The sequence below is a fragment of the Gouania willdenowi genome, chromosome 1, assembly GCF_900634775.1.
Source record: "Gouania willdenowi chromosome 1, fGouWil2.1, whole genome shotgun sequence".
Lineage (NCBI taxonomy): Eukaryota > Metazoa > Chordata > Actinopteri > Blenniiformes > Gobiesocidae > Gouania > Gouania willdenowi.
In genome coordinates, this window is record NC_041044.1 from 20,424,344 (window position 1) to 20,439,068 (window position 14,725).

At 34.6% G+C, this 14,725-nt stretch overlaps 1 protein-coding gene across 1 annotated transcript; it reads left to right on the forward strand.

Annotated features, from left to right (window-relative positions):
• Positions 1-3,070: 3,070 nt before the first annotated feature.
• On the forward strand, positions 3,071-13,949 carry LOC114469373 (uncharacterized). The gene is made up of 8 exons (XM_028456872.1): positions 3,071-3,214; positions 4,410-4,595; positions 4,663-4,776; positions 5,812-5,853; positions 5,981-6,060; positions 6,851-6,947; positions 10,873-11,079; positions 13,463-13,949. Exons 1-7 carry the CDS (start codon positions 3,187-3,189, stop codon positions 11,076-11,078), a joined length of 753 nt encoding a protein of 250 aa, XP_028312673.1. The 5' UTR covers positions 3,071-3,186; the 3' UTR covers position 11,079; positions 13,463-13,949.
• Positions 13,950-14,725: the final 776 nt, after the last annotated feature.

Consider the following 14,725-nt stretch of genomic DNA (forward strand, 5'->3'; position numbering starts at 1 on the left):
GGGTGGTCTGGCTCTCTCCTCTCACTGTGTGTGTCTCACACTCACATACACAGAGTAACACATCCTCTCTTTTCCTCTTCTCTCCGTGATTAGTTCATCTGCTGAGCCAGGCCTGATGTAGCTCTCCAAGCTCCGAGCACGGTAATAGGTGTTCCAGAAAAGCCAAAGCCGACGCGAGACTCATAACTCTGCATGGTTGACGCCTGGTCCGAACAGGCCCAGTCAGCATGTTGGGGTCTAAAGCAGCCCACGTGGAGCCTGCCAGTGACTGGGTGGCAGTTAACACTACTCCTGTCGCTGATCGCTCCTGGCATGAGGAAATAAACAGCAATAAACAAACCTACAGAGCTGAGTGCACAGCACATACATGGTTACAACATGCAACATAAGTAAAGCTGAATAGTGTGTGTGTGCTGCACGTATACATTCAAACACCTGAAATGATTAAGGGGGGGCACACCAAGTGAAGGGTGCTTTTAACTCCTCTGGTGGATATCATAGACCATTATTTAGCCATTCTCAATTCCTGCTCAATTTATTCAACAAATTTGTGATACGACAGAGAGTTGCTTAGTCACTGATTCGTTCCCTAGAGTTGCTCAATTTTAGTCCAGTTTTTGAATCCAGAACATTTTTGTTGAAGAACAAACAAGAATAATACAACACCTTACCCCCTTCTTAGAGTCACTTCTAATAAATATCACCTTTATGTAACTGCAAACAAACTGAAGCCAAATCATTACCTCATGTCTTCTACACTGCTTTACCTCAGTTGCTCTTTATCACAGCCCCATCTAGTGATCACATTCAGAACTGGAGACTGGAGGAAAAAAGCTTCGTCAACAGGGTTCTTACCTTTTTACAGCATGGGGGTAACATTTTAAATTGTATAATTCTTTGAGGGCCAAATTTATTGAAGTAAAGCTAATGTTGTTGTTTCTTTAATCTTTGTTACTGCCTTACTTTAAAGCCAAAGGTTATTTGTTATTACAAGTGTCGGATCATATAAGTTTATACTTCCTCTTACTCCTTTTCGAACATGTACAGGCTTCACGTGCAGGTTTTTAACCATTTATTGTCACTTTGCTTTGTTTAATTGTTTTTTGAATTACCGTTACTGTTGTGTTCATGTTCGAAATCAAATCAAATCAATTGGTGAGGGTTCACAATGAATGGAGTTAAAGTTACTCAAGCCTGGTATAGGTACTCCACTAATAAATACTCACAGGTACTATATAGACAAGAAATATTGTATTATACACTGAACAAAAATATAAACGCAACACTTTTTTTTTTTTGCTCCCATTTTTCATGAGCTGAACTCAAAGATCTGAAACATTTTCTATAAACACAAAAGACCTATTTCTCACAGATAATGTTCACAAATCTGTCTAAATTTGTGTTAGTGAGCACGTCTCCTTTGCAGAGATAATCCATCCAACCTCACAGGTGTGGCATATCAAGATGCTGATTAGACAGCATGATTATTGCACAGGTGTGTCTTAGGCTGGCCACAATAAAAGGCCACTCTACAGATGTTCAGTTTAATCACACAGCACAATGCCACAGATGTTGCAAGTTCTGAGGAATTGACATGCTGACTGTAGTAATGTCCACCAGGGCTGTTAGCCATGAATTGAATGTTAATTCCTTAAACCCGTCTCCAAAGGTGTTTCAGAGAATTTGGCAGTACATCCAACCGGCCTCACAACCGCAGACCAAGTGTAACCACACCATTCCAGGACCTCCACATCCAGCATGTTCACCTCCATGATCTAGTTCGTCGTCGTAACTGATGGCGTCTGGCATGTTGGAGAAGTGTTCTCTTCACGGGTGAATCCCGGTTTTCACTGTTCATGGCAGATGGCAGAAAGCGTGTGTGGCGCTGTGTGGGTGAGCGGTTTACTGATGTCGGTGGGGTTATGGTATGGGCAGGCATATGTTATGGACAACAAACACAGGTGCATTTTATTGATGGAATGCTTCTTTTATAACCTCTTTTAGCCTAGAAAACACTGATGCATCCTTTACTAAAGGAGACGAGATAATGCTGACCCACAATTCCAAGCGGCAACAACATTTAAGGGGAAATGCACACCCGAGCGCTGACAGAAACGCAGAGATATAATTCATATTAGTGAGTGTGAACAACCATTCTCAATGTGATGTTCTTTTAGTTTCATTCTTATTCCTCGTAGCCTGGTAGCCTCTTTTCCTTTGATTTACATTCAAACCGTGTGATTTTTGAGATTATATCAGCAAGTAGCAACAGAAAGTGTTATAAATGGGCTTTTAGTCCATTTTCGGGAATTTGTAGACGTCAGACGTCACGAACCTTCGCGGCCGTCTGATTATAACGTCACCTAGTGAAAGTGGGTGCGATTGAATCTGAAAAAAACATGATGGCCTTTACATACAGTAACTCCTCTCCTACAACCTTTCCTTAACCCTGTGACATCATCCACGGGTTCGGGAACATTGGATAGGACAGGAGATAGGAAGGACAATTAGGAGAGAAAACAGAATAGACAGGCTGGAGGTTTTTTCCTGCCACTAGATGGAGATGAATTCCATTTCAGAACTGGAAAACACTCAAAAGCAAAATAAATATTTTATTACTATGCTTGTGAGGACCGGTGACGTGGCACGACAGATTTGAAGAGACACACACACACTAGAGTTTGATTAAAAAAAAAAAAAGATTATTCAACAGTGAAATGCATTTTATATTGTTTTCCATAAAAGTAAAGTGTCAAATGAATAATAATATTCATAGAATATTTAATATTCAAGAAATAAATACTAATATCTGACATGTGATCCTAGTAAGCTATTGATTCAGTATAATAAATGGAGGAATAATTAATAATCTGTCATTTTTTCAGACAAACTGGTGAAAATGAAACATAATAAGGACAAACACATCTCTCTTCATTGGTCGACTTCACATTTAACTGAAGCGTTGAATAAAAAAATGTTATTTCATCATCTGAAGCAACGTACCATCAGTTTCCTCTTTTTGCTCTTTTAGCAACTTTGTACTCATAGCTCATCTTGCTGTGGTCTCAGTTATTTCGACACCTTTTCTGTAGGTGTGGTATCTTCTGACAAACTAAGAAGTAACTCAGTGAAGCCAAAAGGGACCTCATTTTAAAAGTAGGCATTAAAAACTGGCCAAATTCTACAATGAACGCAAGTTTTCTCCTTGTTTCAGGTAAGTTTTGGGCATGTTTTTGAATAACATTTGAATAGCTAAGACAAGAATAAAAGTTGAAGTAAAGAAGGTAATCTTTGCTTATTATGAGCCAAATGAAAAACATTGTGAGTTATATTCATCAAGTAAAAACAATTCCTAATCTTAAAAAACAGGAATTACACAAGCAGTTACCATTCATGGTTTGTTGCCAATTTCCAAAGGATTGTGTAGTGTAATGGTGTGCTTGAATGTCTGTCAGAGGTGGGCAATTTCTATTACAACAGGGGCCACAAAAATATGTTTGAGGACAGGAAGAACAAGGTTTTTATAGTAATTGTGTGTTTTTCTGTCATTCTGTGTATGTTTGTTGTTGTCTTGCTTGATATGATAGCATTTTGTGCATTCATTTTGTCCTTTTGTGAACTTTTCCTGTAAAATATATGTTTTTTGCAGTCATTGTGTATTTATGTTGTCATTTTTATTATTTTATTTCTGTTGTCGCTTTGCTTGTTTGTTAGTACTATACTGTACTTGGCATACGTTTCTTTACATTTCTGTAAAATGGTATATTTTTTTTTTTGAAATGTCATTTTGTGTATTTCTGTTGCCGTTTTGTGTTATTTGGAGTAATTTTGTGTATTAATGTCTGTTCATTCTTGTAGTAGTTTTGTGTGTTTTTGGAGTATTTTCTGTATTTTTCTTGTCTTTTACTGTATTTTTCTGCAATGTTGTAATTCTTTGTATTTGTTTAATCTATTCTTGCTTTTGTTTTGTGTATTTTTTATCATTTTGTACATTTACTTAGGGGACCAAATAAAATTACCTAGAGGGCCGCATGTGGTCCACCGGCAGCCAGTTGCCCATGTCTGGTTTATACTGTGATCAACATTTAATTTTCTCTAACTCCAATTAAATATTCTGTTGTTTTATTAGCAATGTAATGTATAAATATTAGAGTTGTAAAAAGCTGCTCTGTGGATGTGTAATCATATATCAATATTATTTGATTAAACTTGATTTTTTTACAGTTTAAAATCACTTTTAGAGACATTTTCTTTACCTATAAATCACCATCTTCATTTTAAGATGTTTTTAAAGAGCTGATTTTAAAATTACAGAAATGTTAGTTGGACACGAATGGGATGTCAATCACTTCCAATCTTTAGTGAGGAGCGTTTTCTGTTCTTTTAATGGCCACTTTCATTTCCCACAGGTTTGCTTGTCACATCTGCTCTCACAGTGGTTGTCACAAGCGATGAAGAACTTTCCTCTGTTTTAAATCCCCATCAAAAATTTGACAGTGACCAAAATAATGTCATTACCAACATGACAACTGCCAGCACAAGTAACCACAGCGACACAAACAACAGCACCATCACACCCTCAGCAGAAACAGCAGGTGAACAGCCATAAAACAGGACCACCAGGGCACTGGAAAGCTGGGTTTAATGTTCACTGTCTTGTAGATGTAGAAAATGAAACTTCTGCCGCGACACCCACAACATCCTTGACAACACCAGAACCCATTGTTGTTCCAAAAACCACTAAATCGGCTATCACCAGAGATGACCACAAGCTCAGTAAGTCTCACTTTACTGTTTACTTTGTACTTTATAATGAATGTGAGCAGTGAAATATGTATAAACTAAGCTACACAGAAGTAAAGCTGATGTGTAGCACTTGGGTGTTTTTTGTGTTACTTGATGCAATAGGGTGTGAATCAAGAGGATGTGCAACATCCTTTCAAATGGTTTCAGATCTCTGCACGATAAGTGCCCGAGCTACAATATTTCTAACCTAAGCTGTTGTTACACCACCCTTTTACAATCTGATTTTGCCACTTTTTGTTCTTTGAAGACAGGTCCAAGAAAGTAACAAGTCTGGTAAAATCCAGACATTAAAAAAGAGTCAGCACCGTCAATGTGGATATAGGAGAGTTTTCAGCAGAACAAAGGCTGCATGCTTCCCAGTTTGCCCATTTAGTTTGCAATCAAAGATTTTTCAAGGTTATTATTATTATTATTTTTTTCATATAAAAATGGCATTTGTTCCTTGGGGCCAGCAGCATACAAGAAAATAAATGGGCACATAAGCAGTCAGTCAACAACACATGCACAAGTTTCATTTCAGTCTACTGATGTTTCTACTGTAGAAATTCTACATACACCATCTCTGACTTGGACCATGAAAAAAAGTTATATCACTAACTGTGATGAACATAAATCACTGATCTGTATATATCCCTGTTATGTTGCCAGTTATTCTACTGCAGATTAATTCACCTAAAGCAAGCAGCAAGTGATAATTCTGACTAGTAGTGATCTTTTAACAATCCAAATGACAACATTTAGTGTGGTTTGACTTTATATTCACAGAGAATAGCTAAACTAGTGGGCTGACATTTCATACATTTGCATACATTAAAACTCTATTTTAAATAAAGTAAATAAAGTGGGTTTAGGAACACGAAAGAAGAGTTTTATTTTTATTTTTTATTTTTTTTTCAATAGTGAAATGTATTTTTGATTGTTTTCCATAAAAGTCAAAGTAAGTTCATAGTTTTTTTTTTTTTTTTGTTTTTTGTTTTTTTTACAAATTTGACCTTCTGTTTGCAGTTACCACTGCCGCACCCGTATCTGATAAAAATGACATCACTGGTAGGAGCATTCACCACATATTTCACATGTATTTTCAATATATTAGCATTTTTTTAATACACTAATGTTGAGGTATGTGCAGCTTTTGCACAATTTGTAATTCTAATGTGAATTCTGTCCTTCTCAGGCATCATCATCATCTCTGTAATCATTATTGCGGCTCTTGGATTTGGTGTCGGTTGTTACATTGCACGGAGAAGAGGAAGAGTAAGCAGTTTCACAACATATTTAAGATGTCAGTTTACAGTCCAGTGTTAAACAAATGGTAAATATAGCCAAGTATACAGTAGGTGTCATCTGGATTATGGGGCGCCGATTGTAAAGTTGCGCATGCTAAAAATAAACAGCAACTTGTTGCAACATTTAGCAACATGTTTACTTATGTCAATGTTAAACATAAATGTTAAATCTTAATGTTACATTTGAATGTAAATGTGGAATCTAAACGCTAAATGTTAAATCTTAATGTTACATTTGAATGTAAATGTGGAATCTAAACGCTAAATGTTAAATCTAAATCTAAATGCTAAATGTTAAATTAAATCTAAATGCTAAATGTTAAATGTAAATGTAAATGTAAATGTTAAATCTAAATATTAAATGTTACCTTTAAATGTAAATGTTAAATATAAATCCAAATGTTACATTTAAATGTAAATGTTACATTTAAACGTAAATGTAAATGTTAAATCTAAATGCTAAATGTTAAATCTAAATGAGCTTTTATTTTGGTACTTCAGGTGAATTTGCATATTAGCTGAATATTTAGTTTCACCCGGCTGTGACATTTAGATTTAACATTTAACATAGATTTAACATTTAGCATTTAGTATTTAGATTTAACATTTACATTTAAACATAGCATTTAACATTTAGATTTAACATTGACATTATATTTTATGAGAAAAAAAATTTGACTAACATTGCTGTAAATCTGGTCAAAATTAACATTAAAAAAGTTCACATATGTAATCCTGTGTTTTCCATTTTGTTCCAGAGAAACTCTGTGGATTTCACCTCCAGACCAGATGAAACTAACATCCCTCTAAATGCTGAAGTCACACAGTCTCCAGAAGTTTTGGTACCTGAGATCGGTCAGTTAAATATTTTAAGATATTTTGATTTTGTTGTAAATTTCTTTTATTTTGGAATACCTGGTAAAAACGGAAGCGGTCTGTGTTTGCTGTATAAGAGTCCAAATCCTTACCGTTGTACACTATGGATCGATGTAATGTCTGAAAGCACAACATTTAATTTTTTTAAAGTATTTAAAAAGAGGTTAAACAATGAGCAGAGGAGAAGCACAACTGTTGAAAAAATTATCTTTTAAAAGGTACAAGGTCATTTCCTTCTGGGTTTATAAACTCAGTTGATTGAGGAAAAGGAAGTAGTTTTTAACATCTTTGCATTCTTCGCTCTTTGGAAAATAGTTAACCCATAGCATGTTTTATTTATATATATATATATCCACAAATATGTATTTATTTGTTCGATTGTACAAAAAGAGTCAATACATTACACATAGCTTAATTGACCAATACAGGAAAATACAAGTAACAAAACCTGCACTACTTTAGTCCACCACTGGGTGGAAATAGAAGCTCAAATGAGGTTAAAGGACTAAAAACAGTGTCCCTACACTTCATACATACTTATTACTTAATGATAATATGGATTTAAAAGGACAATCTTAAGCATTTAAAAAAAAAAGGGGATATATATTATTATTATTATTATTATTATTATTATTATTATTATTATTATTATTATTATTAGGAAAAACTAATAAATTGAAGACTTTTTGTTTCTCTGTAAGTTAGACATCTTAAATTTAAATTAAAATGTTTGTTGGCTATTTTAATAGTTAAATTCTCTCTGCAATGCCTGTGAATGTATGAGGAGCTACTTCATGTATCACTCAGAGGTTTGCTGGCCTACTGGTTCAAAGGTAAAAGAGTGGTCATGTGTGGACTCGCATGGCTGCCTCCAGCCACACTTTGTTTTATTGTTTTCTCACAAAAAAAAAAAAAATGACATTTCAAGATGCTCCTCAGATTACTGGACAGTGTTTATTACTAACGGGATGGAAATTTGTATATTAATCATCAACATTACTGTGGAAACTGATGACAGAAAAGTGAGGAAAGAGAATCAATGACAAAATACTGACAGAAAGATCCCAATGGATTAAAATACCAACCCCTTATTGAAAACCAATAGCTTCAATATGATCACACCCATTGTGGGCTACAACTGTTTCTAATGCTGTCTTGTGAAAATATAAGCTTTGTTTATCTAATTCTGTTTGATTAATAACAGATAAATGTAAAAGTAAAAATAAAATGATGGTGTAGTTACACCTAATAGAGGGTTTTCACGGCAAGTCATCAACCCAGAAGTCGCCATTTTGGAGGTAAGCAGCCGGTTTACAAACAGCACACAAACGAGCAAATCCCGAATTTTGAGAGGAAATGGTGAAATATTGCCGTGTTTTTGGCTGTACTAATCAGTCAGACCGTGAAAAACGTGAAAACCCTCGATACTTTGAGGTAAATCCCATTTTCTGATTTTGGAATCAGAGGTGTTTATGCTGGTATCAAAGCATTTGAATTCCAACATGTCATAAGGATGAAATAAAAATTCTCCATCTAACAATGACATTACAAGTTTGAAGTTGGAGTGTTAATAAGCATAGGCACAGTTTGATATTTGATAGACAATACATGGATTGTCTTTAGATTTGCGCCAACGACAATGTGTGTAACAATAATGCAAAAATAATTAGTCACATAATTGATAATGTTGACTACAAAAATGTGCTTCGATGCGTCGTTTAATGTTGTAAATTCATAATAAAATCAAACTGGCGGCCGCTTTCTGCTTCATTTTTGCTGCAGTACCATACATGAACTGCTGGGTGCAGTGTCGCTTCACCATTTACATTGTGAAGAAGAATTGGGCAACAAAAGAAGAACCAACCTAAAGTCTCAAAAGTTTGGGACCATTTCACTGAAAACTTATACTACACACCTGAGGTAGAACTAGCATATGTGACATGAAACTAACAGAAATATGTTAGAACCAATTTACATTATAATTATTTATACAAATTGTATTTTTTCTAAAGAATTTGGGAAAACTCTAATGAAAACTTTTAACCACAAACTCTGCGTATGTTAATAAGCGTCATGGTGCTTGGAAAAGAGAATGAAAACAACTCTCGTAGAGGATTTCTGTTGATGTTACATAACTGCAGAGTTTGTACACGTGTTTAGAGATGTGATGCCAGAACATGACAGTAGATCATCACATTTTCCATGACAGTGCATGAAAGATGAGTAATCCCAGTCAGCACAACTAAAACGACAGAAATGATGTTTCTCTCAACACTGCAATGATGCCTGAGGTGCCATCTTGACAGTGGCAGTCCAACTTCTTTACTCTTTTATCTCTGCTTTCCCTCCACCTAAAAGTGGGTCAGACAATGACAGGTCAGCCTACTTTCCCACAGACTCAAGCAGCTGCACGGCTGGGGCTTATTAGGAAGTGGTCAGTAATCATTACCAACAGGGTGGCCCCTTTGAGTCCTCTAAACTCAGAGAAAATCCCACCTGAGAGCAAACCACCTGTTTCTACGTGAGGGTGAATGCTTAATGAGGATCACACGGATCACTGAACCTTTTGCGGTCATTGATATACATCCTAGCTTCCCAAAGTGGGGTACGGGTACCCCCAGGGATATATTAGGGGGTACGTGAATAAAAGTTAAAAACGGCATGACAACATTGGAAACTATAAATAAATAAACCAGCTGTCAGGAGCCTCCATGCATTGCCACACATTATACATTGGCCTATATAAGAAGCGACAGTGAAACAATCTCATCAAAACGACGCAAATATGATGAGAGTTATACATTGCTTTGCGTTAGTCAAACGTGCTGTGAAGACTTTGGCAAACATGTAAACATAATACAAAAAAATATTTGCTTGGAGAACAATTAAAGACTCAGAATCAAACATTCCAGAGGTGTGATGGGCCACAGATTTTTGGGGGGAAAACTAACTATTTCAACAATAATATGCCCTATTTTGCATCTAAATTTTGTTTTGTTTTTTTGATTTGAAAAAATGTTGTAGACTTGAAGGATCTTGGAAAAAATTGAGAGTTCTTCCAACAATTTAGCTTTTAAAAATAATTGCCATTTGAGGGACGTGGTTTAGTGGTTACAGAAGTGGGCTCGCAACCGGAGGGTTGCAGTTTCAAATCCCCCGTGGGCCATCACTGTGGGACCTTGAGCATGTCTCCTACACCTAATTGCTTCCAGGACCCTCATGAAAAATAGATTATTAATCTCATTGAAACTTTACTGGTTAAATAAAGGTTAAAAAAATGTATCCTCTGAGAGCAAGGAGGAAAAATGAAAAAAAAAAGGGGTACGGGAGTGTGAATAGATTGGGAACCACAGATATCAAAATTCCTTTAATATTCCCAGGGGGAAATTGCTTTCGTTACAGCCAAGAAAAAAATCTCAAAAGAATAAAACATTTAACAAAGACGAAAGAAAGGATAAACATTAAATACGTGTTAATTAAGTAAAATACTGTTAAAAATAAGGATCAGATACACACACATTACAGTAGTAAAAAATAAAGATTATCATTATTATTATTATTATTAATTATTATTATTTAATAATAATAATAATACAAATATAATAGACATTTACAAAAATAATACAAAATGTACAAATATGATACAGATATTTACAACAATCAAGCTGTGAGGTTCCAGTGATGAATTTTACAGTTTGATCACCAACAGGCAGGAATGATTTCCTGTGGAGCACAGTGGTTGATCAGCCTGGTGCTGAAGGTACATGAAAAAACTACAACTACAGTCTTGTTGAAAAAGGTTTTTTTCTCATTCTTTTGCCTTATTTTTTTTATTTTTTTAAGGAGCACACAGTGTGTCAATGCTGCTGGGAGCCACTGACCAGTTGTTTATTGTCCTTCACAGCTGAGCCTGACAAAGCTGCTGTTGATCCCGGTGCTGAGTCTGCAGCTCCAGACATTTGCGATGACGACCCAAAAGAGGAAGTTGTTCAGCAACAGAGTCCTCCTCCACCAGTGACTGTGGCTGAAGATGGAAACAACGCCTCTAAGAAGTCATCAGCAGAGTCCCTGCAGGAGACGGCCACCAACAACAACCACCAAGCTGACTGAAGTCAGTGTTTGATCTGTTTCTGTATTACAATTTACAGTTAATATATGACCAATCATGCACAACTATTTTAAAAGGTTGTGGGTTCAAGTCCTTCTCTATGAGTTTACATGTTCATTCTAATCAGGATTTTTCCTACTACATCAATATGGTTTGTACCAGGGTTGGTGGTAATTAGAATTGTAATCCCGTAATTGATCATAATTGGAAAAAATCTGTTGCTGTTGTAATCGTAATTGAATTGTAATTGACATGGAAATTTTTATAAAACTGTCATTTACAATTTATTTAAACGCAAAACTGGGGAACTGTGTTACAGTTCTATTATATACACACACATACGTAGTTAACAGTTATTAAAATGTGTTTCATATCAAGTTTCCCACTACCTGACTGTTCTTTTGAGGATTATTTTACCATTTGAAAATGGCTATACTGACAAAATAAAGGCTCAGATGCCCACACCAAAAATACGAATACCAATATTTTCATTGATAAAGAGGTCTAACAAGGTAACCAAGAGATGGAAAACAAATTGTACGATAGAAAATATGTTTCAGGGTATTTTACAGCTTGTTTAAGACTTGGGTCAGTTTTCATAAGAGATATTAACAGAAAGCTAACACAAGAGGAAGGTTGTGTTTTATGGGGCTCTTTGTTGAAGGTTTAGTAATTGAGGATGTAATTGTAATTGGCATTTGTATTTTTTTTTATTGTACATGGTTATAATTGAGTTGTAATTGAACATGGATAATTGAAAACTTCATTGTAATTGAAAAATTTAATTGACCCCAACCCAGATTTGTATGTAGCACAGGTCATGGGACTAGAAAACCAATAAGGGTAAAGAAACATATTTTTTAATGAACAACATACAGTACATTCGCCTTTTCACATCAGAACCTGTTTTTGTATAAATCTGGATTTCTAGTTTTCAACCAACCAAAAAAGACAAAGTATACCTTGTATTTTGATAATTAACTAGTTCTCTTCTTCTTGTCAATAATGTAGAAAAATATCTCCTTACACAAATGGGTAACACTTTATAATTACTATCCGTTACATACTATACCTTATAACTATACTATAGCTTATAAATTAGTAATAGATCATGAATAAGCTTTTAGTACACTACTTACTAATGACTTGTTAAGTATCAGTTAAAACTTTATATACAATATTGGGACGTTATTCTAACCTATTTCATATTTATTGTAGTAAATGAGGAATAAATGAACATATAAAAAGTTTTAACCGATACTTAACAAGTCATTAGTGATAATGGTAGTAATAGTAGTATTCAGAACAGGATAGAAAATAATAATTGTATTGTCATTGCACAAAGTACAATGAAATTCCACATGCCCCTCCCAATGACATTGAAGTGCACGTCAAATATTCAAGCCAAACAAACACAGTAAACATAAGTTCCGGTTAAAGTCTATCGGAATAAAAAGTGTATAAATGTATAAATGTTAATTAGTATAAAAGTGCAAAAGAGACAGATTTAAAGAGCCAGTATTTATTTTTCATAAATTAGTGGTGATGCTGATGTCTATGGTGTGTGTTTATTCTTTAGGGAGTGGATGGTCTAGTACTCATTTATATGGTAGAGTTGTAAATCATTAACATACAGTTAACATGTATTATATAAATTGTTCACTGTACAGCTTAAGTTTTCTATTTGCAATCTATAAGGCACAGTTATAAATCCTTAACAAACTGTTAGCAAATATTCAACAAGCAATGTATAACTCCTTAACTATGATCTATTATTATTTTTTTTTTTTTTTTTTTTTTTTTTCTATTATTATACTTATAATGATAGTTATTAAAGTGTTCCCCACAAATGAATAGCAAATATTTTGCTGCACTGTAATGACTCGGTCAGTGATATCTGGTATTTAGCAGCAATGCGTCTACAAAAATAAGACATAAAGAAAATTATTTTAAAAAGAGTAGGATAGCAATATCAATAGATTCAAACTCCTTTTTAATGATTTAAATAATTTTTTGTTTTCATAGCTGGGACTGAATTGCACAATAGGACAAATGGAAACAATCAAAAGGTATTTTCTCCCTGTATGAAGGATGTAGATTTTCATTATTTATGCTTTTAAGCACACTTTAACCAGCACAAATTGCTTTGGTTCAGAAAAGAAAACTTCACATCTGTGTGCTTCACTGTGGTTGGATCAATAAAGCTGACATGTCAGTTGTCAAAGCAAAACAATTTAATTAAATTTTCTCAAAAGTAGAATAATATATAGCCTTAATTATGTTGCGTTTCATGTTTTTAGACATTTCAATTTAAACTTGTACAGTTTTGTTCATATATGCCCACCTCACTAACTTCTAACCTATAGCTTGTTTGTCTTCCCGACAGATGTGAGTCTCATCTTCCAGGAGGATCCTCTGGACTGGGAGGATTTATTGCTGCTTTGTAACTGAGCGGTTCAGCAGTAATTCGATGAGACAGCAGCACGCAGATGTTTTGCAGCAGCTGCAGCCTGCTAATGTAAAAGTTATAGAAAAATTCATAGTAGGAAATTAAATTAAATTGAATTTAAATTAAATTTTTTAAAAAAGTAATAGTAAAATGTATATACAGTTAAAGGTTTCATAATTATGATTTTCTTGTGATTATTGAAGATGTTACCGTTATTTTTTTACGTACAATTTACATTCATAAATGTTCGACGATTTGCCGAATGATTCCTTTTGACCCGCAGAGATTTGTGTTTTTTTGTGCCTGAGAATCAAAAGTTTGATGTTCCGCATCTCTGTCCTTTATTCTGCACAAACGTAAACACTGTATCTCTCCCAAACTGTCGGAGCAGAGGAAAATAAAAATAAAAGTCTATTACACAGTGTGTACACATTGCATAAACATACAATAAAACACCTACAGGTATAGTGCAAATATCCTGAGGGAACAACAACAACAATGGTGCAAAATCCAAAAGCAATGCAAAACAGTGCAATCAAAAGTTCAAATAAAATACTAAAGTTTCAGTGTAAGGAAATTTCTACTTTCCTGTTTGATTTTAGTATAACAACCATCGTAAAACCAAAGAACACAATGTGCAAACAACACATTAGAATTATATAGAATAGTACAAAAATTACGATATATACAAAAAGGCAATGCAATGAGGAAGGTCAAATAAATCAAAGAAAAATTAATACAAATGCATAAATATGGGCAGAAGATTGCTTGTAAGCAGCAAATAAAGAGCAGGCAATCTTTAAACAATCACATCTCCACATGCCTGGATGAGAGAAAACATGTACAGTGATTGTAAAGGGTGTGTTTCACGTTTATTATACCTTTTTAAATTATTATTTTATTTTATTTAGTGGATGGGTGCAATTTGGCACGCCTGTGTTGCCTACCAGTAAGAACAGCTCTGCTGTTCTTGATTAATCAATAAATATTATTGGTATTACAGTACATCTCTGCAAAATATGTTTGTTTTTTAATTGAGACACTGGTAGCATTAGATCTAAATGTCTAGTGCAGTAAAAGCTCTATCAATTGGGGCAGTGGGTTCCAACCTTTTTTGTCCCACGTATCCCCTTTGTATTTTTGTCAAATAATGTGTTCCCCCTCTTCATATCATAAGTACCCCCTTTATGACAAGCCCAT